Below are 26,287 nucleotides of genomic sequence, written 5' to 3'. Positions count from 1 at the left end.
AATAGCCATTACGATTAACCTGTACATGCACATATACACCTAAACACACACATATCCAGATTCCTGGCCCCAACATTGATCTGTCATCTCTCTACGTGTCCATTCCCCATCAGGATAGTCTGAAGGCCTCTACCTTAAAGAGTCCCCATCCACCACCACCCTCCTTTGCCTGGCAAAGCAGGCAAAAATAATTTCTGAGTTATTTTAATGATCATATCATTCAATAAGAACAGGGAAATAAGAGAAATAATGCTTCACTCAGTCTGAACTTTAATGATCTTAAGATGGAAGAATGTGAACAGACTAAGATAAGTCAATAGACAATAGACAATAGGTGCAGGAGTTGGCCATTCTGCCCTTCGAGCCAGCAACACCATTCATTATGATCATGGCTGATCATCCTTAATCAGTATCCTGTTCCTGCCTTATCCCCATAACCCTTGATTCCACTATCCTTGAGAGCTCTATCCAACTCTTTCTTAAATGAATCCAGAGACTGGGCCTCCACTGCGCTCTGGGGCAAAGCATTCCACACACCCACCACTCTCTGGGTGAAGAAGTTTCTCCTCAACTCTGTTCTAAGAGGCCTACCCCTTATTTTTATACTATGTCCTCTGGTTCAGGACTTACCCATCACCGGAAACATGCTTTCTGCCTCCAGAGTGTCCAATCCTTTAATAATCTTATATGTCTCAATCAGAACCCCTCTCAGCCTTCTAAACTCAAGCGTATACAAGCCCAGTCACTCCAATCTTTCAAAGTAAGATAGTCCTGCCATTCCAGGAATTGACCTCGTGAACCTACGCTGCACTCCCTCAATAGCCAGAATGTCTTTCCTCAAATTTGGAGACTAAAACTGCGCACAATATTCCAGGTGCGGTCTCACCAGGGCCCTGTACAGTTGCAGAAGGACCTCTTTGCTTCTATACTGAATGCCTCTTGTTATGAAGGCCAGCATGCTTGTGATCTCCCCCTGCAATTTCCCTGGAAAGACTGTAAAGCGTTCAGCCTGGGGTGAATGTGTTCTGTAGAAAGATTTAACTTTGAAGCAAGATTGAAAGAAATTAGATGAAAACATCAGACTGCAGCACTTTTTTCCTGCACACGTATATTCATTGTTCCACCTAGCAAAGGTCTCGCCTTAAATGCAGTCCTGTTTTAAAAGGCAAAATAATGTTATTCAGGGCAGTACATCTTAGCTCATTAACACTTGGCAGTTCCCACATATTAGGTTAATTGTCCTGTACAATAATAGGTTTATCTGGACTTCTGGAAAAATCTGGATTTAAGAGTCTGATGATGACTGTGAATCCATTGTCGATAGTTGGAAAAAGAATCTGGTTCACCAATGTCTTTTAGGGAAGGAAACTACCATCCTTACCTATCTCTGGCCTACTCCAGAACCACAGCAATGTGCCCACTGGGCAACCGGGGATGGGCAATAAATATTGGCCTCATCCTGTGAATGAATTTTAAACAATGTGTGGCCACCTGAGCCAAAGTCTCCCTGTCTAAATGTCACCTTCCCTAACTTATCAGCAGTGTCGCCTCCCATACTTCTTTCCCCATTTCTCTCTGTTCGGAGATGGATTTTGTCATCCAAAAGCTTGGCAAACACAAATCAAACAACTAACAATGGAGACACGGACCTGAAATTTCAACTTCTCACCAGATTCCCACAGTCCATCATTTTGACTGGCACAGGAAATGTGACAGATGCTGACCCGGCACTCACACAAAGTGACATTGTGTTCAGTGTTTTAAATGCTAACACCAGTTTTAAATTTCCAGTTTGATATATTCAGGGAGGTGCAGTGGTTCCTATAGCCACATCAGGTCAGACAGTTCAAGGACCCTGGCAGAAACCTTGAAACAGGTGAGTTTAAATGGGGTTGCTTTCTTCCGATATAAAGTTACAGGCTGCAGGTGTAATATATTAAGTGTGGGATGTGGCTAGGCCTGCATTTATTATTCATCCCTAATCACCTTGGAGAATTCGCTGTTAGAAATTCATTTCCAAGACAGTGAAGAAACACTAATATACTTCTGAGTCAGGATAGTGTATAGCTTTGAGGCAAACTTTGCAAACAATGGTTTCCTCCTGCATCTTCTGCCATTGTCCTTCCAGGTTGTAGAGGTCGTGGATCGGAAGGTGTTATCAGGGGAACCTTGGCTGCTATGCGTGTTAATGGTGAAGGGAGAGAACGTTGAAGGTGGTGGATGTGCTGCCAGTCTAGCAGACTGCTCTCTCCTGGATGGGGTCAAGCTTGAGTGTCATTGGAGCTGATGTCATCCAGGCAAGTGGATCACATTCCTGACTTGTCCCTCGCGGCTAGGCATTGGGGAGACATGTGGTCAGAATTCCTAACCTCTGATTGGGCCAATGGTGACTCCATGGATGCTGACAGCTGGATGTTCAAGTATAGTAATAATATTGAACATTTAGGGATGATAATTGTATTCTCTCACGTTGGAAATGGTAATTGCCTAGCAATTGTGAAGCACAAACATTAGCGCCATTTATTACCCCTAACTGGGAGCTTTTCCAGCTGTTTGATCAAAGGGCTCCATCCTTTAAAGGTAAGTGATCATTACATTGATTAGATGCATCACAGCACTTTCTTCCATCGATATAGGGCTATTATGCATTTAACAGAATTGAGCATCAGATATTAAAATGTCAACTGGTCACTGTGTCATAGTCATGGAGTCATACAGCACAAAAACAGGCCCTGCAGTCCATGCCAAACATAATACCCAAACTAAACGAGTCCTACTTGCCTTGCGCCTGGCCCCATATCCCTCCAGACTTTGTCCTTTAATTTTTTTATTGACCTAAACTATATATATCTGTTGAGCCTTTGAAAAAGCAATACAGATAACTCGCCCTTTATTCGGCCAAAGCCATGACTGCATTGGGCTCAGCAGGGTTTGATGTATAAAGGAATCTCATTTTAAATGCTTGACCAAATTCCAGCAGCATGACTTATTTACAGTTAGCTTTGAAGGAAATTGTTTGCCTTGTTTAATTGACAGGTTTATTAGACATTAGTAGAATTAAAACATTTTGAAAAGTTTTGTTTGGTTGGCTGACTATGTTTACAGATTTATGAGCAGTTGAGCAGAATTAGCTCCCTCCCAAACGGTTGCATGTTTTATTGCAATTTTATGAGCTCGAAAGAGGAGTAAATTGGTTTCAAACACGGTTTGAATGGATAATTGTTTATGTATTTGTTGAGAATTTCAACAACTTCCAGATGTTATTAGGAAGCACATGATTTGTGTCAATTGTGGATATTGGGTGAGTGAGTATATATGGGGTATGCAAGACATGAAGGAGGAATGGCACTAAGATGGGGTAAGTATCCGCAATGAACAATCTCATATGCACTGCGCCAATGCAATAGCAGATTTCATAACCATTTCTGGGGCAGTGGGACAAGATGGATGTGTTGCACTTAAACTGGAATGGGACCAGAATCCTTCAGAGGAGGTTTGCAAGTGTTGTTGGGGAGGGTTTAAATGAACTTAGCAGAAGGTTAAGCAGGGAGATGAACAAATAAAGTTGGAAGAGATAGCAAGGAAGTCAAGAAGGCATAGAAATTTCAATATTCTGGGATACAGGGTCTTCAGATGAGCCAGGGAAGGAGGGAAAAAGAGGAGGGGGCTATGCAATATTGATCAGAGCAGTGTGGAGGGATGGATCTTAGAAATGAAGCCAAATGGGGAAAACTTAAAAACAAAAAAGGAACTTTGAAAATATTAGCCTTGGAACAGAAATGTTAGGGTAACGTCATTGAGGTTTTCAAAGTAATAGGTTTTTATATTCCATTTGGAAAATGGATCAATAGCTAGAGGTTATGGATTTAATGATCTCGAAGGGAAATGAGAAGTTTTTTTTCCACAGAGCTGTCATGATCTGGTAACATCTCCAAAACGGTGTGGAAGGTGTTTCTAAACATCACTTTAGAAGGTACCTGAGGAGGAATATACAGGGTATGGTCCAAATGTGATGTGGCATGCCTCGTCCTATTCTCAAAAACCAGTAAAGGCATGTTGGTCTGATTGAATGTCTACCTCTGCTTAGTAAGTTTTTATTTTTTCTTAAAATAAACTTTTTAAATTCCTAGATTAAATTCAGTTATTTTCAATATCGCTACTTCACCAGTCCATACTCTGTTAACAAAATTCTTTAGCTTTCTTACGCTACTGATGAGCATGAAGAACAATTACTTAAGATATTGTTAAATATACTACACAGTATTTTGGTTCAACCATGCTAGGACATTAAAAAGATTAATCATGTAATAGTTTCGTGCACTGCATTTTCCAACATGTTGTTTAAGAATTTAAACGGCAGAATAAAAGGCACCAGTCCACTAAGTCTTAGTCTTTCAGAAGCCAATTTATTTAATATTAGAATTCTTTTCTAATTAATTTTAATCTCTTTCAGCTAATAGCAGACTGTACTTAAAGCTCTAATTTCTTCCCAATCTGGATGTAGTTTAGCTCGCTAAGCTGAAAGGTTCATTTTCAGACGTTTCGACACCATACTAGATAACATCTTCAGTGAGCCTCCGAATGAAGCACTGGTGGTGTACCCTACTTTCTATTTATATGTTTGAATTTCTGAGGGGTTGTGATGTCATTTCCTGTGGTGACATCATTTCCTATGGTGATGTCATTTCCTGTTCTTTTTCTCAGAGGGTGGTAAATGGGATCCAAGTCAATGCGTTTGTTAATAGAGTTCCAGTTGGAATGCCATGCTTCTAGGAATTCTCATGCAAATCTCTGTTTGGCTTGTCCTAGGATGGATGTGTTGTCCCAGTCGAAGTGGTGTCCTTCCTCATGTAAGGATACTAGTGATAGTGGGTCATGTTATTTTGTGGATGTTCGGAAGATTCCTTTTGAAGATCAATATTTGGTCCATATATATTGTTTGCAATCATCCAAACATTCACAAATGAAGCTGCGTTTGAACATTATTTCAATGAGCCACCACACACTACGGCACAGAGAAACTACACAGAGCAGAGGAAAATCACATATACAGTATATTAGTAAAGAACGGGTACCCAATGAACTCAGTCTGCTTATTTCTGAGCAACAAACCCAAGCAAACAGACAAAACATGTCCAGAAACCCTAGCCACTCTCCCCTACAAAGACATCTCCAAAATGACTGCCAGACTACTCAGCCCCCTTGGCATCATGGTAGCCCACAAACCCCACCAACACACTAAAACAGCAGCTAACGAACTTGAAAGACCCTATGCAGACAACAAGCAAAACTAATGTCATTTACAAAATACCTTGCAAGAACTGTAACAAACACTACATTGGACAAACAGGTAGAAAACTAGCCAACAGGGTACATGAACATCAATTAGCCACAAAATGACATGACCCTCTCTCACTAGCATCCTGACATATGGATGAGGAAGGACACCACTTCAACTGGGAAAACACATCCATCCTAGGACAAGCCAAATAGAGACACACACAAAGTAATTCCTAGAAGCATGGCACTCCAACTGGAACTCTATCAACAAACACATTGACCTGAATCCCATTTACCACCCCCTGAGAAAAAGAATAGGAAATGGCATCACCATAGAAAATAATATCACCACAGGGAATGACATCACCAACTCTCAGAAACTCAAACATATAAATAGAAAGCGGCTACACAACCAGTGCTTCATTCGGAGGCTCACTGAACATGTTACCTAGTATGGTGATGAAAAGTCTGAAAACAAACCTTCCAGCGCAGTGAGCAAATCTATATCCAGAACCGCAACCTGCGCTACATATCTTCTCAAAACTCGCTTCTTCCCAATCTTCTAAGACGAGTGGCAAAAATTCTCAGGCTACCAATCTAATATTGCAATTCCTATTATTCACTTCTGATGGATTTCTTCCATACGTGAGCTTCCACAATTTCAGTAGATCCTAGCTGCAGTGGAGACATATTTGACTGGTCAAGTGTGAAATTAGTTGAAACTTTATTGCTGGAACAGCACAGCAGGTCAGGCAGCATCCAGGGAACAGGAGATTCGACGTTTCGGGCACAGGCCCTTCTTCAGGAATGAAGAAGGGCCTGTGCCCGAAACGTCGAATCTCCTGTTCCCTGGATGCTGCCTGACCTGCTGTGCTGTTCCAGCAATAAAGTTTCAACTTTGATCTCCAGCATCTGCAGACCTCACTTTCTCCTCCAAGTGTGAAATTACCACTGAAATGTGAATCCCATTTTTCCTCCAGTTTGTTTCTATTCCAGCCTGCTTGTCTTTCCTGGGTTTGCCAGTCTGTGCATCTATGAGTAACCTGTTGGAGATAATCAGTCTTCAGGACAATTCCACAGTTGTTAACACAACTAAGTTTCAGTTCTTCAGAAGGTTTGAGTGCATTCTTAGAAATTGACCATTTTGTTGGTCACAACAGAAGATTTTGGTATTAACCAATAGCTTTGAGGTTTGTACGTACAAAGCTAATTTTTGGGAATCAATTCTTTATTGCATATGTCAGCAAATCTGGGATAGGGAAAAAGAGAAGCTGGTGAAATTGATGAGTTCAGTAAGTAAGGGAAGTCAGCATGTATAGATCTTTTCTCATTCACCAAAGATCTTCAGACAGCACCTTCCACTTCCAACTAAAGGGAGAAGAACAGCAGATACCTGAGAAGATCACTACCTACAAGTTCTCTTGGATGCCACTCACCATCCTGATTTGGAAATATATCTCCATTCCTTCACTATCACTGGGTCAAAATCCAAGAATTCCTTCCATAAGGATCTACCTACAGCATATGTACTGCAGCAGTTCAAGAAGGCAGCTCACCACCACCTTCTTAATGGTAACTAGGGATGAACAATAAATGCTGGCCAAAGAGTGAATTAATAAAACATATAATTAAATCACTATTTTAAAGTCGATTTTACTATCTAATATCACTCTACAGAATAGGGGATAACAATTTCCTTGCACTCACCTGTTTGTTCAAAATGTCACTTATAAGTTGTAAGTGAAGCTTCAAACAAGTACATTCAGCCTGATAGGTCTTCACAAAGTACTCACTGCTCAAATTGAACCGTGGGCGTTTGTGCATAATGTCTGCAATAACTTGGGCCAAGGCAAATCGCTCTTCCACATCAAAAACATGCTGATAGGCTTCAAAATAACTGTCCAACAGCTGAGTAAAACAGACAAAAACTTATCAGACATAAATGAATATTTCTTATAAACTCTCCCTGCCCCCATCCATAACCTGATTTCAGCACACCTCAGGCTAGGGGAGAGGTTGAGAACGAGAAGACAGTGGTAAGCATTGAACCCAAACCAGCTCTCCAGCCAACTTAGCCAACCAAGCCCCTTGCTCCCAGCACTGGCAGTGGGTAACAACATGTTGGGTACTCCCTGTGCTGTTCTTCCAACTGCCCTCCCTTTCTTCATGAATGGGACAAGGAGATTAGTACAATTCCAGGCATCCTGTTCAATTTAGCTCTCCAGGGTTCAGCCTGATGTGTATGTGTTCATGTGTCTTACAATATGTTTGCAATTTTTAAAATCTAGATTTGAGACACTAAATTATTACACTACAATAAAACATAATCTCTTTGAAGTATGTATTGTGTACTGTATGTTATCTATATGGATGCATCAACGTATGCATCATGCAGGCCATAAAGAACATAGCACAGACCTCAATAAGCTGCTTATATTTCCTCAATCTCCATATTGATTTGCTAACTTTAACACTGCTCTCAAATACTCACATAATGTGCAAAGACCACAATAAATGGTTTATTCTTTTATCCAATGATCTCATTTATCTCCTGTTACATCAAGAGTGAAATCTGTTGATTCTGCTCCCAGAACCTTATTCATCTATTTACCTGTCGTTTGTTCTCCAGAAATGCTGCTTCACACCTCCACAGATCAAACAAAACAGCAAAGCGATCGACAGTCAAGTGGGCCCAGGTTGGAAGATCATTATCCCCACACTGTGATCCTCCCACAGGGGAAACTTGACAAGTCCTCTGACCTTTCAAAAATGAATGGACAGAAATATTAGTTCAGCAGTAAGACAGTGTGTGTGAATGCTGCTGTATTTTATAACTATTTAACAAAAGAAAATTAAACTAAAGGATATGTTCCCCATTTTATGTATATTTCAAATAATAAATGCTTATTGCCATCATTGATTGTAGTCTAACAGGTTTATTTGGAAGCATTAGCTTTCGGAGCGCCACTCCTTCATCAGGTGGTTGTCAGGAAGGAGTAGCGCTCTGAAAGCTAGTGCTTCCAAATAAGCCTGTTGGACTATAACCTGGTGTTGTGTGATTTTTAACTTTGTCCAACCCAGTCCAACACCGGCACCTCCAAGTCATGACTGCAGTTGGCTTTTCTGCTCCTCAGTAATATTTAGGTTACAATATTGCATGTAACATTCTTTCTCTAGCATTCAGAATATTTTTTAATTTCTTTATTCATGAGATACAGGCATTACTGGCTAGCCTGCATATGTTTTCCATCCTTAGTTGCCATTTAGAAATAGTGAGAACTGCATTTGTCCAGGCAAGTGGAGAGTATTCCATCATACTCCTGACTCGTGCCTTCTCTGACACCTCCAACCTCTTCCTGGACCTCTCTCAGTTTCTGGCAACTGACTCAACACTGACATCTATTTCAAATCCACTGACTCCCACAGCTACCTTGGCTACACCCCTTCCCATTCCCCTCCAGTAAAAATGCAATCCCTTACTCCCACTTCCTCCACCTCCACCGTATCTCCTCCCAGTATGAGTAATTCCACTCCACGACATCTCAATTTCCCCTCCCCCTGTGATCTACAATGCCCTCAGTTGTATCTTTTCTATTTCCCACACTTCCACCTTGAACCCCACACCCCTAACCACAACAAGGATAGAATCTCCTGGTCCTCACATTCCACCCCATTAACCTCCAAATCCAGTGCACCATCGCCTGCCATTTTCACCACCTTCAGTCAGACCCCACTATCAAAAACATATTTCCCTCCCAAGCCCATCTGCATTCCATAGGGACTGTTCCCTCCGTGACTCCCTTGTTGGGGCCAGACTCCCGACCACCCCCCCCCCTCCCCCCCCCTCCCCCCCCCCCTCCCCCCCCCTCCCCCCCCCTCCCCCCCCATACCTAGCATGTACCCATGCTGCCACAGGAGGTGCAAAACCTGTGCTTACATCTCCCCCCCTCACCTCCATCCAAGGCCCCAGTGGATCATTCCAAATCTGGCAGAGATTTACTTACATATCCTCAAACCTCATTTCCTGCATCCAGTACTCTTGATGTGGTCTCCTCTGCATCAGAGAGACCGAGCACAAACTCGCAGAACGGTTCGGGGAACATCTCTGGTCGTTACGTATCAACCAACCCCACCTTCTGATGGCCATCTGTTTCAACTCCCCCTCCCGCTCCCCTATTCTTATGTCCATCTTGGTCTCCTCCACCACCTAGAAAAGGCCACCAGCAAACTGCAGGAGGAACACCTCATCTTCTACCTCGGGAACCTACAGCCATGCGGCCTCAACAGGGAATTCACTAGTTCCAAATCTCCCCACCCCCCACCTCATCCCAGATCCAGCCCACTGACTCAGCTCTGCCCTCTTAACCTGACCTACCTGTCCATCTTCCTTCCCACCTAACCACTCCACCCTTCCCACTGACCTATTACAATCATGTTCTACCTGTGTCCACCCATCACCATCTAACCTACCTTCCCCCCACAAGCCCCGCTCCTCCCCACCCTATTTATTTCTCAGCCCCCTTCTACCTCCCCAGTCCTGATGAAGGATCCTGCCCAAAACATTAACTCTCCTCCTCCTCGGATGCTGCCTGACCTGCTGTGCTTTTTCCAGCACCTTGTACACAGAGGTGAGTTACTCACTGCAGGGTTCCTAGCCACTGATTTGCTCTTGTAGCTTCAGCATTTATATGGCTTGTTCAGTTGAGTTTCTGGTCAATGGTTACCTGCAGGATGTTAACAATGGGGCAATCAGTGATTGTAATGCCACTAAATGTCAAGGGCTAGATCATCTCTTACACGTGATGGTCATAGCCTGGCATTTGTGTGGCATCCAAAGCCTGGATACTGTCCAGATCTTGTTGTATTTGAATGGGATTGCTTTCAGTATCTGAGGAGTTGCGAATAGTGCTGAACATAATACAGTCATCAACAAAAATCCTCTCTTCTGACCTAATGATGGAGGGAAGATCACAGATGAAGCAGCTGAAGATGGTTGAGTCTAAGACACTACCCTGAGGAACTCCTGCAGAGATGCCCTGGAGCTGAGATGATTAACCTCCAACAACCACGACCATCTTATTCTGTGCTGTGTTTGATTCCAAGCAGTGCAGTTATCACTTTAATTCCCACTGACTTGAATTTTGCTCAGGCTCCTTGATGCTACACTCAGTCAAATGGTGTTAAGGCTGTCACTCACACTTCATTTCTGAACTTCAGTTCCTTTGTCCATTGTTGAACCAAGACAGTAATGAGGTCAGGAGCTGAGTGACCCTGGCGGAACCAGACAGAGTGTCACTGAGCAGGTTATTGTTGTGCAATTGATGCTTGATAACACTATTGATGACGCTTTCCATCAATTTTACTGATGATCAAGAGTAGACTGCTGGGCTGGTAACTGTTTGGATTTGTCCTGCTATTTGTTGCAGAGATCTACAACTCAAAATAAGGCCCATCAGCCCATCAGGTCTGCCCATAGCCTTGTATACCTTAGCATTGCAAGTACACATTTAAATATTTCTTAAATGTTTTTTACCGGCAGTGAGTTGCAGAATCTCAGCACCCTCTGGGTGAAAAGGATTTTCCTCACATCCCCTCTGCACCTTAACTTAAATCTACGTCCCCAGTCATTGATCCTCCATCAGGGAAAAGTTGCTTCGTGTCTACCCTATCTGTGCCCCTCATAATGTTATACATCTCAATCATGCCCCCTTTCAATCTCCTCTGCTCCAAGGCAAACAATCCCAGTCCATCCAATCTCTCTACATATGCTGGAACTCTCCAGGCCAGGCAACATCCTGGTAACTCTCCTCTGCCCCATCTCCAGTGCTATCACATCCCTCCTACAATGTGGGTTCTGGAACTGCACACAATACTCTAGCTGTGTGTGGACAGGGCCTGGACAATTTTCCACTTTGTTGGGTAGATGCCTGTGATGTAGCTATACTTGAACAGTCTGGCTAGAAGCGTAACAAATCTTGCAGGACACTTTTTCATTACTATTACCGGAATGTTGTCAGGGCCAATAGACTTTGCAGTATCCAGTGCTTCAACTATTTCTCAGTAACACGTAAAGTGAATTCAATTGGTCAAAGACCAGCATCTGTAATGTTGTGGACCATGAGGAGGCCAAGATGGATCATCCACTTGGTACTTCTGGTTGAAGATTGTTACAAATGCTTCAGCCTTTATCTTTTGCACTAATGTTCTGGACTCCCCATTAATGAGAATGGGCATATTTGTGGGTAAGTTATATATTTGTCCATTCTTATGCATTCTTACATGCTCAGGTTTTGTGATTCATTCTGACACTATTTCACTTATGAGGGTTTCATGCAATAGTAAGAAGGGTTCTAGCTGCTATTTCTCCTACAGGTCTATGAGAAAACACTTTGCACAGGAAAGACAGTGATCCTTTAAAGGAGAGAAGCAGTGTGAGAGGAGTCATTACAGCTGGAGGGGAGATGCACACGATGATTCATCACCTACCTTTCTCAATATATTGGGTTGCAAGGAGTAGCAACTGGTTTTCTAACTCTGTTAGATCCTTTATGGCCAAATCATAGACGATATAAATTCCTCGCTGATCCTGAGTGTGAATGACACCCTCTTCACTTGTGTAGAAATCATCATGGTTATCGATCTCTGAGAACTCCATAAATTCAGTGACACACCTCTGGAAGCAGGATGATAAACATTGGTCAATAAGATACCCTCTTGACACTGTTTCTTTCTACAAGGACGTAAGCCCAATTTGTACCTTTATTTTAAAGACTGAGTGGCCTTTATGCTTTTCTGAACCTTCATCCAGAGTTTTAGAAGTTGCTGTTCATATTATCAAGCCACTGAGTAGAATTTGGAACTGAGAGAAAAGGATGTCCCAAATCTATCATAGCAACACTTTAAACTTGAGCAGATTGAAGTGCTGCATGTTTCTGTATCCTTGTGTCAGGATCACAAGATGCTCACCTCAGGCAGCTACACAACTAGCAAGCTCACTTAGCAACAAGCCACTCCAGATAATTCACACATCAATAGGGAGCATGAGCAACTGGAGCTAGAGCAAAAGCAGATAGCAACAAAGATGATATTTCATTTTAGTGAATGTGTTTCCAAGGCATAAATGCAGGATTGATTTACAAAATAAACTGGGGAGCAATAAATCAAGATTTATAGCAAATACAAAAAGAATGGTCAAGAGGCTGAATGGAGATAAAACATGATGTATGATAATGGCAGAATGATGTAGCTTGTTACAAGCAGTGTGCAATCTCAATCACACTTTTTCATACATTGACAATTCTCGTCGATTAACATTTGCCTCCTGTCACACCAATTCCAACATGTGTAAACTGGTTAATTTCATTAACCACTGGTTGACTCACCTGGGCCAGTCAGCCCTGCTGTGCACTTCCCTCAACTGTAACATTGACTCTGTGACACTGCTCTCCTCAGTCATACCAACATTATCTCCATCCTTGATACTGTCTTCTTCCTTCGAACTGGTACACTTCACAGCAGCTGCCTCCACATCACGCACACCCCTATTGGCACCGAGCTGACTCATCATTGCTGCTGCCTGACAGTGGTCACTAACCCAACCCATCAAAGGTCCAAATCACAACCCCTGCATCACCGCTCAACTAACCACCATTTTTCACTTGTTACCGAGTGCGCTTGCAGAATCAATGACCAAGATCTGGTGGTCTCTGCAATAACATTGATTAGGCTACTTTTGCAATATTGTGTGCAATTCTGGTCTCCCTCCTATCGGAAGGATTTCATGAAACTTGAAAGGGTTCAGAAAAGAATTTCAAGGATGTTGCTAGGGTTGGAGGGTTTGAGCTATAGGGAGAGACTGAATAGGCTGGGGCTGTTTCCCTGGAACAATAGAGGCTGAGGGGTGACCTTGTAGAGGTTTATAAAGTCATGAGGGTCATGAATAGAGAAGGTCTTTTCCCTGGATTGGGGTGAGTCCAGAACTATAAGGCATCAGTTTAGGGTGAGAGGGGAAATATTTGATCGGGATCTAAGGGGGAATTTTATCTCGCAAAGGGTAGTATATGTATGGAATGAGCTGCCAGAGGAAGTGGTGGAGGCTGGGACAACTACAACATTTAAAAGGCATCAGGATGGGTATATGAATAGGAAGCATTTAGAAGCCAATGGGCCAAATGCTGGTCAACATTGATGAGTTGGACCGAAAGGTCTATTTCCGTGCTGTACGTCTCTATGACTTTAAGTGTGGGGAGCAGGCAACTTGAGGGGCGATGAAACTCCGACTTCCACCAGCCAGAAAGCCAACTGCATCAAGAGCAAATCAATGACTTCTGGGCTTCTCCACCTATCAGGTGCCTTGACACTGAAATCCCACCCTCTTAGAAGCTACCAGCCAATCAGGTGTGCAGCACACTGGGAGTTGGAGAACATGGCTGGAGGCCCAGCTGTACAAGGGTGGGGAGTGAGTGTGGGGTATCAAAAGGTGGGGATCATGGTGGGGGTGGGGTATCAGAGGAATCAAAGTCAAAGGCAAGGGGATGACTATTAGTCGCCAACCCCTGACACCCCTATCCATGCCCCAGTTTACTCCAGATTGAGGCAAAAACCTGGCAGATCTGGCATCATGAGGGCAACCAGTCAGGAAAGCAGCCAGGAATGGCAGGAAGGCAGACACTCGGGCCCAAGATGGGTAGAGGCCTTTCACTGGGTGGTAATTGGCCACTTGAAGGCTGGCAGGGTGAGATAATCACCCATGGGCCTTCTCACGCAGCACCCAGTTACTGAGGTGGTGAAGGGGTGCCAGGTACCTCAACAGTGCCAACCCACTTAACTATTTTCCTTCCATACTACCTGCCCCATCACTTATATAGAGGGGCCACCCCCTCTCAAAAGTGGCCTTTTGTGCTTGTGGGCATTTATTAGTAGCACAGAGTGGGGTCGCAGTTGTTCTATGTCCACTGTGACAGAGGGAGGTGGGGTAAGAGTCGAAACAGCTTCACTTCTGCCTTGAATATTTCCTTCCCTTGTCTTCTACTTCTCTCAACTACCAACATACCAGGAAACCTGCACGCAGCGATCCCTCTTCTCAAGGTTAGCACGAACCATGACTGGTCTCTGTTGATGAACTTTGCAGAGGATTAACTTGCGTGGCCATGTGGATAAAACTGGTTTTAAATTGGACAGACAGCTCTTTCAAAGAGCTGGCACAGGCACAGTGGGCTGAATGGCCTCTCTGTGTGCTGTAAGATTCTGAGAAATGCCTACATTTAGGACAGTGGCAGTGCATTCTTCCACTGCAGAGAAGACCCAAAGTCTGGCCCCTCCTCCCAACGAGTTAACCCAGAAAATGCCTGAAGAAAGCAACATAGTGGGAAATGCTAATGCAATACCTTGTAATCTGCAGGCGTGTTATATAAATAAGAGTGTGAGCCCATGCCATCTCCAACCCCCAAGCCTCCTTTTGCTGCATTTATCCAACACGTGTCTGCTGCAGTGCGAACCAACCGGTCCCTGTTCAGGGTCAGGCCGCAGATGCTGATAGTCAGAGTCCGTTCAATGGATCTGAAGTAGTTCAGTATTCCTAAACAGACTCGCTGCCGAGAAAAGGATCATAATACAAAAAGCTGTTATCACGAGCACATTAACACCTAGCAGAATGGCTGTGCAAAATAGCAAACATCAAGTTAAGTGTTAGCAAATTCATATTTAAACAGTCTTTTCCCAAAGCATAAGGTTTGTGATTAACAGTAACAGGATTGGGTGAAAGTGAGGACTGTAGTAACAGTAACAGGACTGGGGGTAGTGTACTGACAAAGATGCAGAACTGGTAGACAGACAGGAAACAAAGAAGAGGAATCAATGGGGCTTTTTCCAAGTGGCAGCCAGTATCTAGTAGGGTACCACAGGAATTGGTGCTTGGACCCCAGCTATTAACAATATATATTAATGATTTAGATGAGGGAATTAAATAAAATAACTCCATACTTGCAGATGACATAAAGCTGGGTTGATGGGTGAACTGTGAAGAGGATGCTGAAAAGCTACAATTTGTTTTTGACAAATGGTGTAAGTGGGAGAAAGTGGGGACTTCATTCCTGATGAAGGGCTTATACCGAAACGTCAATTCTCCTGCTCCTCGGACGCTGCCTGACTGGCTATGCTTTTCCAGCTCCACACTCTCGAAATGGTGTAAGTGGGCAAATACATGACAGATAATGTAGATACAAGTGAGGTTATCCACTGTGGTAGCAAAAACAAGAGTATTGTGTGCAGTCTCCTTTTCTGAGGAAGGATGTCCGGGCTATGGAAGAAGTACAACAAAGGTTTACCAGACTGATTCCTGCACCGGCAGGACTGACGTAAGAAGAGAGACTGGATTGGTCAGCACTATATCTGCTGGAATTTAGATGAATGAGGGATGATAGCAGAGAAACATATAAAATTCTAACAGGGTTGCAGATGACTAAGGAGTCCATTGCTAGGAGTCACAGTTTAAAGTTCGAGGGGAGGCCATTTAGAACTGAGATGGGGAGACATTTCTTTACCCAGAGAATAGTGAGCCTGTGGAATTCTCTCCCACAGAAAACAGTTCAAACCAAAGTTAAAAATCACACAACACCAGGTTATAGTCCAACAGGTTTAATTGGAAGCACACTAGCTTTCGGAGCGTCGCTCCTTCATCAGGTGACAGTCAATCAGGACTATCACCTGATGAAGGAGCGTCGCTCCGAAAGCTAGTGTGCTTCCAATTAAACCTGTTGGACTATAACCTGGTGTTGTGTGATTTTTAACTTTGTACACCCCAGTCCAACACCGGCATCTCCAAATCATCAGTTCAAATTAAGACACTGAATGTTTCTAAAAAGGAGTTCGTTAAAAGGTCAAATGGCTTCCTCCTGATACTACTTTCAATTTTTCTACAATCAAAAGATACATTTTGGAATACTGCGTGCAATTCTGGTCTCCTTCCTGTTGGAAGGATGTTGTGAAACTTGAAAGAGTTCAGAAAAGATTTACAAGGATGTTGCCAGGGTTGGAGAATTTGAGCTATAGGGAGAGGTTGAATAGGCTGGGGCTGTTTTCCCTGGAGTGTTGGAGGCTGAGGGGTGACCTTATAGAGGGCTATAAAATCATGAGGGGAATGGATAGGATAAATAGACAAAGTCTCTTCCCTGGGGTGGGGCAGTCCAGAACTAGAGGGCGTAGGTTTAGGATGAGAGGTGAAAGGTATAAAAGAGACCTAAGGAGCAACTTTTTCATGCAGAGGGTGGTACGTGTATGGAATGAGCTGCCAGAGGAAGTGATGGAGGCTGGTACAATTACAACATTTAAAAGGCATCTGGATGGGTATATGAATAGGAAGGGTTTGGAGGGATATGGGCCGGGTGCTGGCAGGTGGGACTAGATTGGGTTGGGATATCTGGTCGACATGGACGGATTGGACCGAAGGGTCTGTTTCCGTGCTGTACATCTTGATGACTCTATGAATGAAATGATAGAAAATAGCTTAACTCCACAAAAGTTCAATTCAATCAGCAGCTGAATTAAGAGGCTTGGTAATGGATTGCAACCAACATCCTGATCCTTCAGGCTTTTGCATATGCCGGCCTGTCTGTTTTACGTTAATGGTATTTACCAAAATTATCAAAAACAATACATCAATTATCTGTTGCCACGTTTCTACACAAAATGCAGCCAAACAAATTAACTCTTGTAGAGCGTGAATTTATTTTTCTGGTGAAATGGGATTCAGCTGAATGTAAAATGTGGAGCAGAGCCACACAAGACAGAGAAACAGTGCCGCAAGTCCACATTTTTCCAAAGTGAATGGGGCAACAATTGGATCTTAATGAGCCGTTACCTGAAGCTCCCTAATCCTCAAGTGGCGAAGGTAGAGGAGAGACAGATAAGCCCCCTTTGTCATCACTGGATCTTTCACATTCTCCTCGTTTCCTTCCTCCAATCCCAGCAGCTGCAGCGTGCCAGTGTAGTTATAGCTGTGCAAAACAAAACCTGAATCCATGAGGCACAGCGAGCAGCGTTCTTCTCTTTGATCCTGCTGGAGCTCTTTAATTCTGCAGTGTTTATTCAGATCGAAAGCTCAAAACCATGCAATTCAGAAGGTTTCATCTTTTCAAAGTGAATGGGGCAACAATTGGATGTTAATGGTTACAGGCTAAGACTAGATAGCCTATTAAAGGTGTAGGAGTTCTTTAATAACGGATCTAGTTCTTGTTGAAGTGTAAACATTAACTCAGTTTCTCATTCCACAAATGCGACCAGACCTGCTGTGCTTCTCCAGCATTTTCTGTTTTTACTTCAGATTCGCAGCATCTGCAGCATTTTGTTTTCATGCAGGAATTCTTTCTCCCAGTAGCACCAGGAATAATGGATACAAGATTTCCATTCCATAATATATGAATGAAAATTGGAGGGTGTTCTGTAAGTCTCAATTAATAACTCCAATGAGTACAGACCCAACCTGTACTCAAGTCAACCTCTCCTCATAAGAAAATCTCTCCCTGCCAGGGATCAACCTATAGTCTTAGCAAGACTTCCCTATTCTCCAAACCTTTTAAACTATAGGCCAACATTCCAAATACCTTCCCTATTACTGCTGAACTTGGATGCTAAGATTTTTGTGTGATTCATGCATTAGGACTCTCAAATTCCTCCTGCTCCCCCTCATCTACCTTGTGGCTTGACTTTGATTCACTACCCCTGCTTTTCAGTTATAGAGTCATAGAGATGCACAGCATGGAAACAGACCCTTCGGTCCAACGCGTCCATGCTGACCAGATATCCCAACCCAATCTAGTCCCATCTGCCAGCACCTGGCCCATATCCCTCCAAACCCTTCCTATTCATATACCCATCCAACTGCCTCTTAAATGCTGCAATTGTACCAGCCGCCACCACATCCTCTGACAGCTCATTCCACACACGTACCACCCTCTGTGTGAAAAAGTTACCCTGTAGGTCTCTTTTATATCTTTCCCCTCTCACCCTAAACCTATGCCCTCTAGTTCTGGACTGCCCCACCCCAGGAATAAGACTTTGCCTATTTACCCGATCCAGGTCCCTCATAATTTTGTAAACCTCTATAAGGTCATCCACTTGATCAAATTTATGAAGTTATTTCCTATTCAGTTTCCAATTGAAAGTCATTGGCTCAAAACGTTAACTTCCAGACCTTCAGCTGCCTGACTTGCTGAGCATTTCCAGCATTGTTCACTTTCATTTCAGGTTTCTACTTCTCTACTATTTTGTCTTTGAGAAGCTTGGTGGAACAGAGAAGGCTAAAACAGTTTGACAGAACCATAGGTGGTTCTGATGGAGTAAATATGGCAACATTTTTATCCGGTGGCAGAAACACTGGTGACTGGAGAATACAAATGTAAGGTAATTGGCAAGCAACTAGGGTCAGCCTGAGGAAAGACTTTCCTTTGTAACACAGCAAGATGTTATGGTCTAGAATATGCTTAAAGGAAGGCAGAAGCAGATTTAGTAATGATTTTTAAATAAAGGGTTAATGACTGGGAGAAAAGAAAATGACAGGGCTATGGGGAAAGGTCAGAGTATTGATATTAGTGGTATAGCTTTACCAAGGTGCCAGCACCGACAGAACAGGCTGAAAAGTGTCCACATTGCTGTTTGACAACCTCTTGTCAATAATGAGAGACCACTTCAATTCAACTGGGGACAGTCATGTGACATAGGAACATCCAGAGAAGGCACACTGAGGAAGATGCCATAACAAAGGTATCTTCACCTCGGATTTCAATGCTGCCCTTGCTTATCAATAGTTAGAGAATTATAAAACAATTAGTTTTGGGAATATTTCTCACCCTTGATCTGTGTTCTTTTTAGAAGTAAGTACACTGGCAACACGTTTGCTTTGACAAGTGTTCTCCACCTCCCGGTCATTAATCTCCACAGGCGAACCATTGTCTTTACATCTTGGCTCCTAATAAGTAGCACAACATGAATAAATGCACATCAAGTATTCTATTCCTAGGTTAACATTACTGGACTAGTAACCCAGCATTCTGGCTAAGCCTCATACAGTCATAGAGTCAATCTTACCCTCAGTCCAATAACCACACATTTAACTCTTCCCAAAATAACTCACTGGTTAGTGGACAGAGGCAGAGACCATCCCAGTTAAGTTTCCCTTTAATACAGGGCATTGCTGCCAATTGTAGACTGCAGCCAAATTCAGTTTCTGTGGTTTAGTTCAGAGATAAAGGTGCATTTTGATGAGCCCTTGATTTCAAAGAAAATGTATCATAATTTCAAAACTACTGAACAGATGGAGGAAGTAAATTCCATGGGTTCTCATACAGGTACTCCAGGCAGAATCTGACACAAGGGCCTCAAATTACACAGCAATCCTGTTAAATGTGATCCCAACTTTACATTAGGGATTCACAGGGTCTTGTTAAGGTGCACAGCCACTGCCCAACCTGACAGTGGCCAGCAGCACAGAAGAGGAACGGCTTCTTCACACCCATCTCCCGGAAGCTGAGGGAATCATTGCCAGTCAAATGGTCAATGTGTGCCCTATACCTGGACTAGAGTCATAGACTCAGATGTACAGCATGGAAACAGACCCTTCGGTCCAACCTGTCCATGCCGACCAGATATCCCAATCCAACCTAGTCCCAACTGCCAGCACCCGGCCCATATCCCTCCAAACCCTTCCTATTCATATACCCATCCAAATGCCTCTTAAATGTTTCAATTGTATTAGCCTCCACCACATCCTCTGGCAGCTCATTCCATACACGTATCACCCTCTTGGTGAAAAGGTTGCCCCGTAGGTCTCTTTTATATCTTTTCCCTCTCACCCTAAACCAATGCCCTCTAGTTCTGGACTCCCCAACCCCAGGGAAAAGACTTTGTCTATTTATCCTATCCATGCCCCTCATAATTTTGTAAACCTCTGTAAGGTCATCCCTCAGCCTCCGATGCTCCAGGGAAAACAGCCCCAGCCTGTTCAGCCTCTCCCTATAGCTCAAATCCTCCAACCCTGGCAATATCCTTGTAAATCTTTTCTGAACCCTTTCAAGTTTCACAGCATCTTTCCGATAGGAAAGAGGCCAGGATTGCACGCAATATTCCAACAGTGGCCTAACCAATGTCCTAGCTGTGAACTTCAGTTTATCCAATCTAAATTAAAGTCACTGATGGTTACAGTTGTACCCTTATTACTTGTGCCTCTAGGATAGATGTATTTAAGGGGAAACTTGATACGTATATGAGGGAGAAAGGACTAGATGAATTAAGATGGGAGGTAACTTGTGTAGTACAGAAACTGTGGTATGGACCAATTGGATTAAATCATCTGTTCTGAAAGGATAGTACTTACTATTTCTATGCAAAGACACAGCATTAGAGTACATGGTAATTAAAATCGAGAGACAAGAATTTGTCAAAGATTTATTAAGATTTATTAAAATGTCCAATACTCAATGGAGACTGAATTATGCTCATTTTTCCCCATCACCCTCTATCTGCTTCACCCGAAGGCCAAACCTGGTCTTGAGCCATGGGAGAGGTGGATCAAATCAAATAATTCAGTTCCATACTTACTTGATAAAGCTTGGCATTTCCATAGATTCTATTCCAAATATAACTTGTGCGTTGACCCACATGATCTGAAGTAACAGCCAAAGGTTGCATAGTGTATGGCTCATGTACAGTCACTGCATGCTGACGAAGAACATCCATCACGTGGTTTGGGTCAGAAACCTAGTACACAGACACAAAACATTTGCCAAAGAAATTCCCAACTATTAAACTGCAAAATACAAACAGCTAAAATGGTATCGACTTTTCCTAATAAGCTAGACTGCCTTTGTGCTGTCAGTTTTGCACTGAGACTCAGCAGTTTACGCAGCGAGATGATACAAAAGTGGGAATAAAATGCAGTGCAGATAAAAACCATGAGAAAGTCTCCACACAGCCACCTGATCTGAGTTCACATAGAGTTCACAGAGAGCTCAGAGGGAGTTCACACAGAGTGCACCATAATGAACATAATTTTAATAACCATATTTCCTGAATTACCCTGGCTGTTAGCCAGCATTGTGTACAGACAGACTTATATTTTGGGCATGTTTTTCTGTACTTGCATTTCTCTTTACGATAGAAATGAAAAATAATAGATCAAAAGGCAACCATTTGATTCATCACCTTTGCTGGTGTTTGTTCTTTAATTAAAGTGATTAATTCTAACACCAAATCCTCCACTTCCCCCATCACCTTTTATATAGCTTTCTGTATGGATGGAGGTTGGATAGCCTTAGATTTAAGTTGAGGTGCCATTGCAAACAGCACAAAGAATGATGTACATTCAAAACTAAACACTGAACATGACAAATGAACTATTCAACCAAATAACGATGTCTGTTTCATTGGATTAAAGAATAACTGGCAAAACAAGAAAGCAGATGATTTGTTTTCTGAAGCCAGAAGCAATGGCAGTAAAAATCAAGCCCCTGTCTCTACTGCAAAAGTTAAAAGAAATAGTTGTGTGTCAGCCCTGACGCAGACTAAATTCTGAGTCAGAAAGATATGGGTTCACGTCCCATTCTGGAGATTTGGACCCACAGTCTATACTTTGCTGAACTGGAGGTGGCAGGTTGGGGCTGCTATGCTGATCTCTCTCAACAAGACCACAAGAAGCAGATGAAGGCCATTCAGCCCACTGAGTCTGTTCTACCATACAACAAGATCATGGTTGATCTGATAATCCTCAACTCCACTTTCCTGTCTCTTCCCCATATCCATTGATTCCCTTACTGATTAAAAAGCTGTCTGTCTCAGCCTTGAATATATCTAATGACCCAGCCTCAGCAGCTCTCTGTCATAAAGGATTCCACAGATTCACCACCCTCCGAGAGGAGAAATTCCTGCTCATCTCTTTTTAAAGGATATACTGTCATAATTTGTCCTGCACAGATATTACATTGTGGGGCTGAAGTTTCTTGTAGCCCAGACCAGGTAAGGAGAGAAAATTCCTTTGCCAAAAGAACATTAGTGAATTAGTTTATTGACAACAAATCTAGCAATCTGATTAATACCACTAACACATGAGCTTATTAACTGAATTTAAATTCCTTAGTGCCTGTAGTGTGATTAGACCTCATGTCATCAGATCATTAGTCCAGCACTTTGATTACTTGTAGAAAGTGAGGAGTGCAGATGCTGTAGATCAGAGTTAAGAGTGTGGTGCTGGAAAAGCACAGCAGGTCAGGCAACATCTGAGGAGCAGGAGAATCAATATTTCGGGCATAAGCCCTTCATTAGAAATGAGCAAAAGCCATACTTAGATTGTTAAACCTTTGATTACTTGTACACTATTGGTACAATCACTACGCTGCTGTAATTATTAACTGAAAATAGAAGCAGCAAAATGAGGGATTTTACAGGAGCTATTTAAATGCTCATAAAATTATTCGTAACAATTTTTAGACCTGTGTGATTAGATTAGATTAGATTACTTTGATTAGATTACTTACAGTGTGGAAACAGGCCCTTCGGCCCAACAAGTCCACACCGCCCCGCCGAAGCGCAACCCACCCATACCCCTACCTTTCCCCTTACCTAACACTATGGGCAATTTAGCATGGGCAATTTAGCATGGCCAATTCACCTGACCTGCACATCTTTGGACTGTGGGAGGAAACCGGAGCAACCGGAGGAAACCCACGCAGAGACGGGGAGAATGTGCAAACTCCACACAGTCAGTCGCCTGAGGCGGGAATTGAACCCGGGTCTCTGGCGCTGTGAGGCAGCAGTGCTAACCACTGTGCCACCCACATTAATTTGCCCAAAGCAAGCAATTCCTCATAAGATTTTGGAAATATGGTGCCCTTAACAAATTTGGAGTCAAATCTGTTGTTAATTATAATGCATTTCCTCAGTTCTCGTGTGAGCCACAAGGTGGGGTACATTACCAGTGGAATAAAACAGCACTCAAACTCGAAATCTTTCCAGTCCTGATGAACAATGTGAGATCAAAATATTGTATATATGATATTTGTTTTGCGTATGAGTTTTTTTTCCACATACTAACCAATTAGCACCAAAATAAAAAAAACTACTTCATCAAAGAATCATATAATCACACAGCATAAATGAGGCCAAAAGAGAAAATGTCAAAGCTTTGACAAAGGGTCAGTTAGACTCGAAACGTCAACTCTTTTCTCTCCTTACAGATGCTGCCAGACTTGCTGAGATTTTCCAGCATTTTCTCTTTTGGTTTCAGATTCCAGCATCCGCAGTAATTTGCTTTTATCCAGCATAAATGAGGCCCTTTGACCCATTGAATACACACTGACAAAACTGCTGTAAATCTACACTAGTCCCATTTTCCAGCACTTGGCCTATAGTCTTGAACATTATTGTATTTCAAGAGCTCATCCAAGTACTTTTTGAAGGTTGTGAGGTTTCCCGCCTTCCAGGCAGTGCATCCCAGATTCCCACCACCCTCTGGATGTAAAAGGTCTTCCTCAAATCCCCTCTAAATCTTCAATGAAGGTGAATAGCTGCTTTCTATTTGCCATCTTCACCATTTCTATCAGGATTTCCCCCAAGCCCCAGACTTTTCTGCTCTCAGTAAAACAACCTGAGCTTACGCAGTCTCTCTTCATAGCTGAAATACTCCATCCCAGGCAACATCCTGGTGAATCATCTCCACACCCACTCTCAGTACAATCATAATCCTTCCTACAGTGTGATGGCCAAAACTGCACACAGTGCTCCAGCTGTGCCCTAACCAAAGTTCTGTACAGTTCCAATATGTCTTTCCTGCTCTTATAATCTATGCCATGACTGATAAAGCAAGTGCCCCATATACATTTGTAGCTACTCTATTAACCCGTCTTACTGACTACAGGCATCTATAGGCAAGTATCTAAAGATATCTCTGTTTTTTTGAGCTTCCTTGTAACTTGCCATTCAGCAAGTAATCCTTATCTTGTTACTTCTCCCAAAGGTTGTCACCTCACACTTTACAAAGTTAAATTCCATCTGTCACTGATCTGCTCATCTGATCATTCCATTTATACTTTTCCTGTGTCTTCTGTCCTTCCTCACTGTCAATCACCCAGCTAATTTTCATGTCATCTGCAAACGTACTTATCAAAGTTCCCTACATTCTCATCTGTATCATTCAGATAAAGGTCCCAGCACGGATCCCTGTGGTACATCACTGGGCTCCAATCACACAAACAGACTTCTACCACCACCATCTGTTTCCTACCACTAAGCCAATTGTGGATCTAACTTGCCAAGTTACCTTGGGCCGCATGTACCTTTACCTTCTTTGACAGTCTCCCAAGTGGGAACTTGTCAAAGGCTTTGCTGAAATTCATACAAACTCCATCAACCTCACAACACTCAGCTACACGCCTTGTCACCTCCTCAAAGGATTCAGTTAAATTTGTGAGGCAGGACCTCCCACTGATAACACCATAGTGACTGTCTCTGATCAAACCTTCCTTCTTCAAGTGAAGATTACTTCTCCCCTTAAAAATGCTATTCAATAGTTTGTCTATCACAATATGCATCTGCATCTTCCATGTATTTGTCTCTCACTGGTTTATCTCTACCATCCTTTTTATAAAATTAGCTGTCCTCTGGCACTTCCCCTGTGACCTGACAGGACTTAAAAAATTGGGTCAAAGTCCCTCTGAACTCCTCCCTCGTCTCCCACAGCAGCCTGCTTCTTACGTAATGCAATTCAGTAATGTAAGCTATTTCAGATTACAGGGAACAAATCTGCAGCATGTCATAAACTTGATAGGCATCCCACCCATCATCTTAAACATTCACTCCCTCCACCACCAACACACAGTAGCATCAGTGTGTTCTATCCACTGCATGGGCTGCAGTAAATCCTGCAGGGCTCCTCCAAACTTGTGACACCCCCCACCGCATGGATGAATAAGGGCAGCAGACACCTGGGAATGCCATCACCTACAGTATTCCCTCCAAGTCCCACAACACCCTGACTTGGGACTATATCATCCTTTCTTTCTTCACTGTTACTAGGTCAAAAACTGTGGTTGCTTCTACACACACTGACTGCCATGGTTTGTGGGGAATTACTATCAAGGCTCCATAAAGCATAGACACGGCACAGCATGTTCAAGAAAACAGCTCACCCAATGTTGTAAACCTGTGCTGTACTGCCTCAGAGGCCAATATTTCCTTCCTAAGGTGAGATGTCCAGAGTTGCTCACAGTACTCCAAGTGTGTTCTGGCCAGGGTTTTGTGTTACAGCAGCATAACCTCACGCTACTCTGGGCACAAGTGCTGAAATTCTGAGAGGAAAACAGACAGTATGCTGACTAAGGTGTCTTGCAAACATGGCCCTTCAAGCCAGTTCTACCATTTAGTATGATCATGGCTGGTCATCCAACTCAGTCCTTGACAGAGGGTGGTGTGGAGGGTTGTTTTTCAAACTGGAGACCTGTGACCAGTGGAGTGCCACAAGAATCAGTGCTGGGTCCTCTACTTTTTGTCATTTACATAAATGATTTGGATGCGAGCATAAGAGGTACAGTTAGTAAGTTTGCAGATGACACCAAAATTGGAATAGCAAAGAGGGTTACCTCAGATTACAACAGGATCTGGACCAGATGGGCCAATGGGCTGAGAAGTGGCAGATGGAGTTTAATTCAGATAAATGCAAGGTGCTGCATTTTGGGAAAGCAAATCTTAGCAGGACTTTTCCACTTAATGGTAAGGTCCTAGGAGTGTTGCTGAACAAAGAGACCTTGGAGTGCAGGTTCATAGCTCCTTGAAAGTGGAGTCGCAGGTAGATAGGATAGTGAAGAAGGCGTTTGGTATGCTTTCCTTTATTAGTCAGAGTATTGAGTACAGGAGTTGGGAGGTCATGTTGCGGCTGTACAGGACATTGGTTAGGCCACTGTTGGAATATTGCATGCAATTCTGGTCTCCTTCCTATCGGAAAGATGTTGTGAAACTTGAAAGGGTT

General features: G+C 43.0%; 1 protein-coding gene across 1 annotated transcript in view; it reads right to left on the bottom strand.

The window, feature by feature from the left end:
• The window catches only part of ccdc162 (coiled-coil domain containing 162), a 176,647-nt gene that overhangs the window by 108,960 nt on the left and 41,400 nt on the right, over positions 1-26,287 (bottom strand). The window contains exons 12-18 of the mRNA XM_087982991.1: positions 20,872-21,030; positions 19,125-19,243; positions 17,138-17,273; positions 14,667-14,870; positions 11,767-11,953; positions 7,892-8,040; positions 6,988-7,188 (exon numbers count right to left, since the gene is read on the bottom strand). Of these exons, the coding sequence (XP_087839117.1) occupies positions 6,988-7,188; positions 7,892-8,040; positions 11,767-11,953; positions 14,667-14,870; positions 17,138-17,273; positions 19,125-19,243; positions 20,872-21,030 (1,155 nt within the window). The remainder of the gene's footprint in view (positions 1-6,987; positions 7,189-7,891; positions 8,041-11,766; positions 11,954-14,666; positions 14,871-17,137; positions 17,274-19,124; positions 19,244-20,871; positions 21,031-26,287) is intronic.

Source organism: Chiloscyllium plagiosum, unplaced genomic scaffold (genome assembly GCF_037043375.1).
Source record: "Chiloscyllium plagiosum isolate Xiang-an unplaced genomic scaffold, Cpla_swu_hap1 HiC_scaffold_3, whole genome shotgun sequence".
Classification (NCBI taxonomy): domain Eukaryota; kingdom Metazoa; phylum Chordata; class Chondrichthyes; order Orectolobiformes; family Hemiscylliidae; genus Chiloscyllium; species Chiloscyllium plagiosum.
This window is presented reverse-complemented; position numbering and strand designations above follow the sequence as displayed.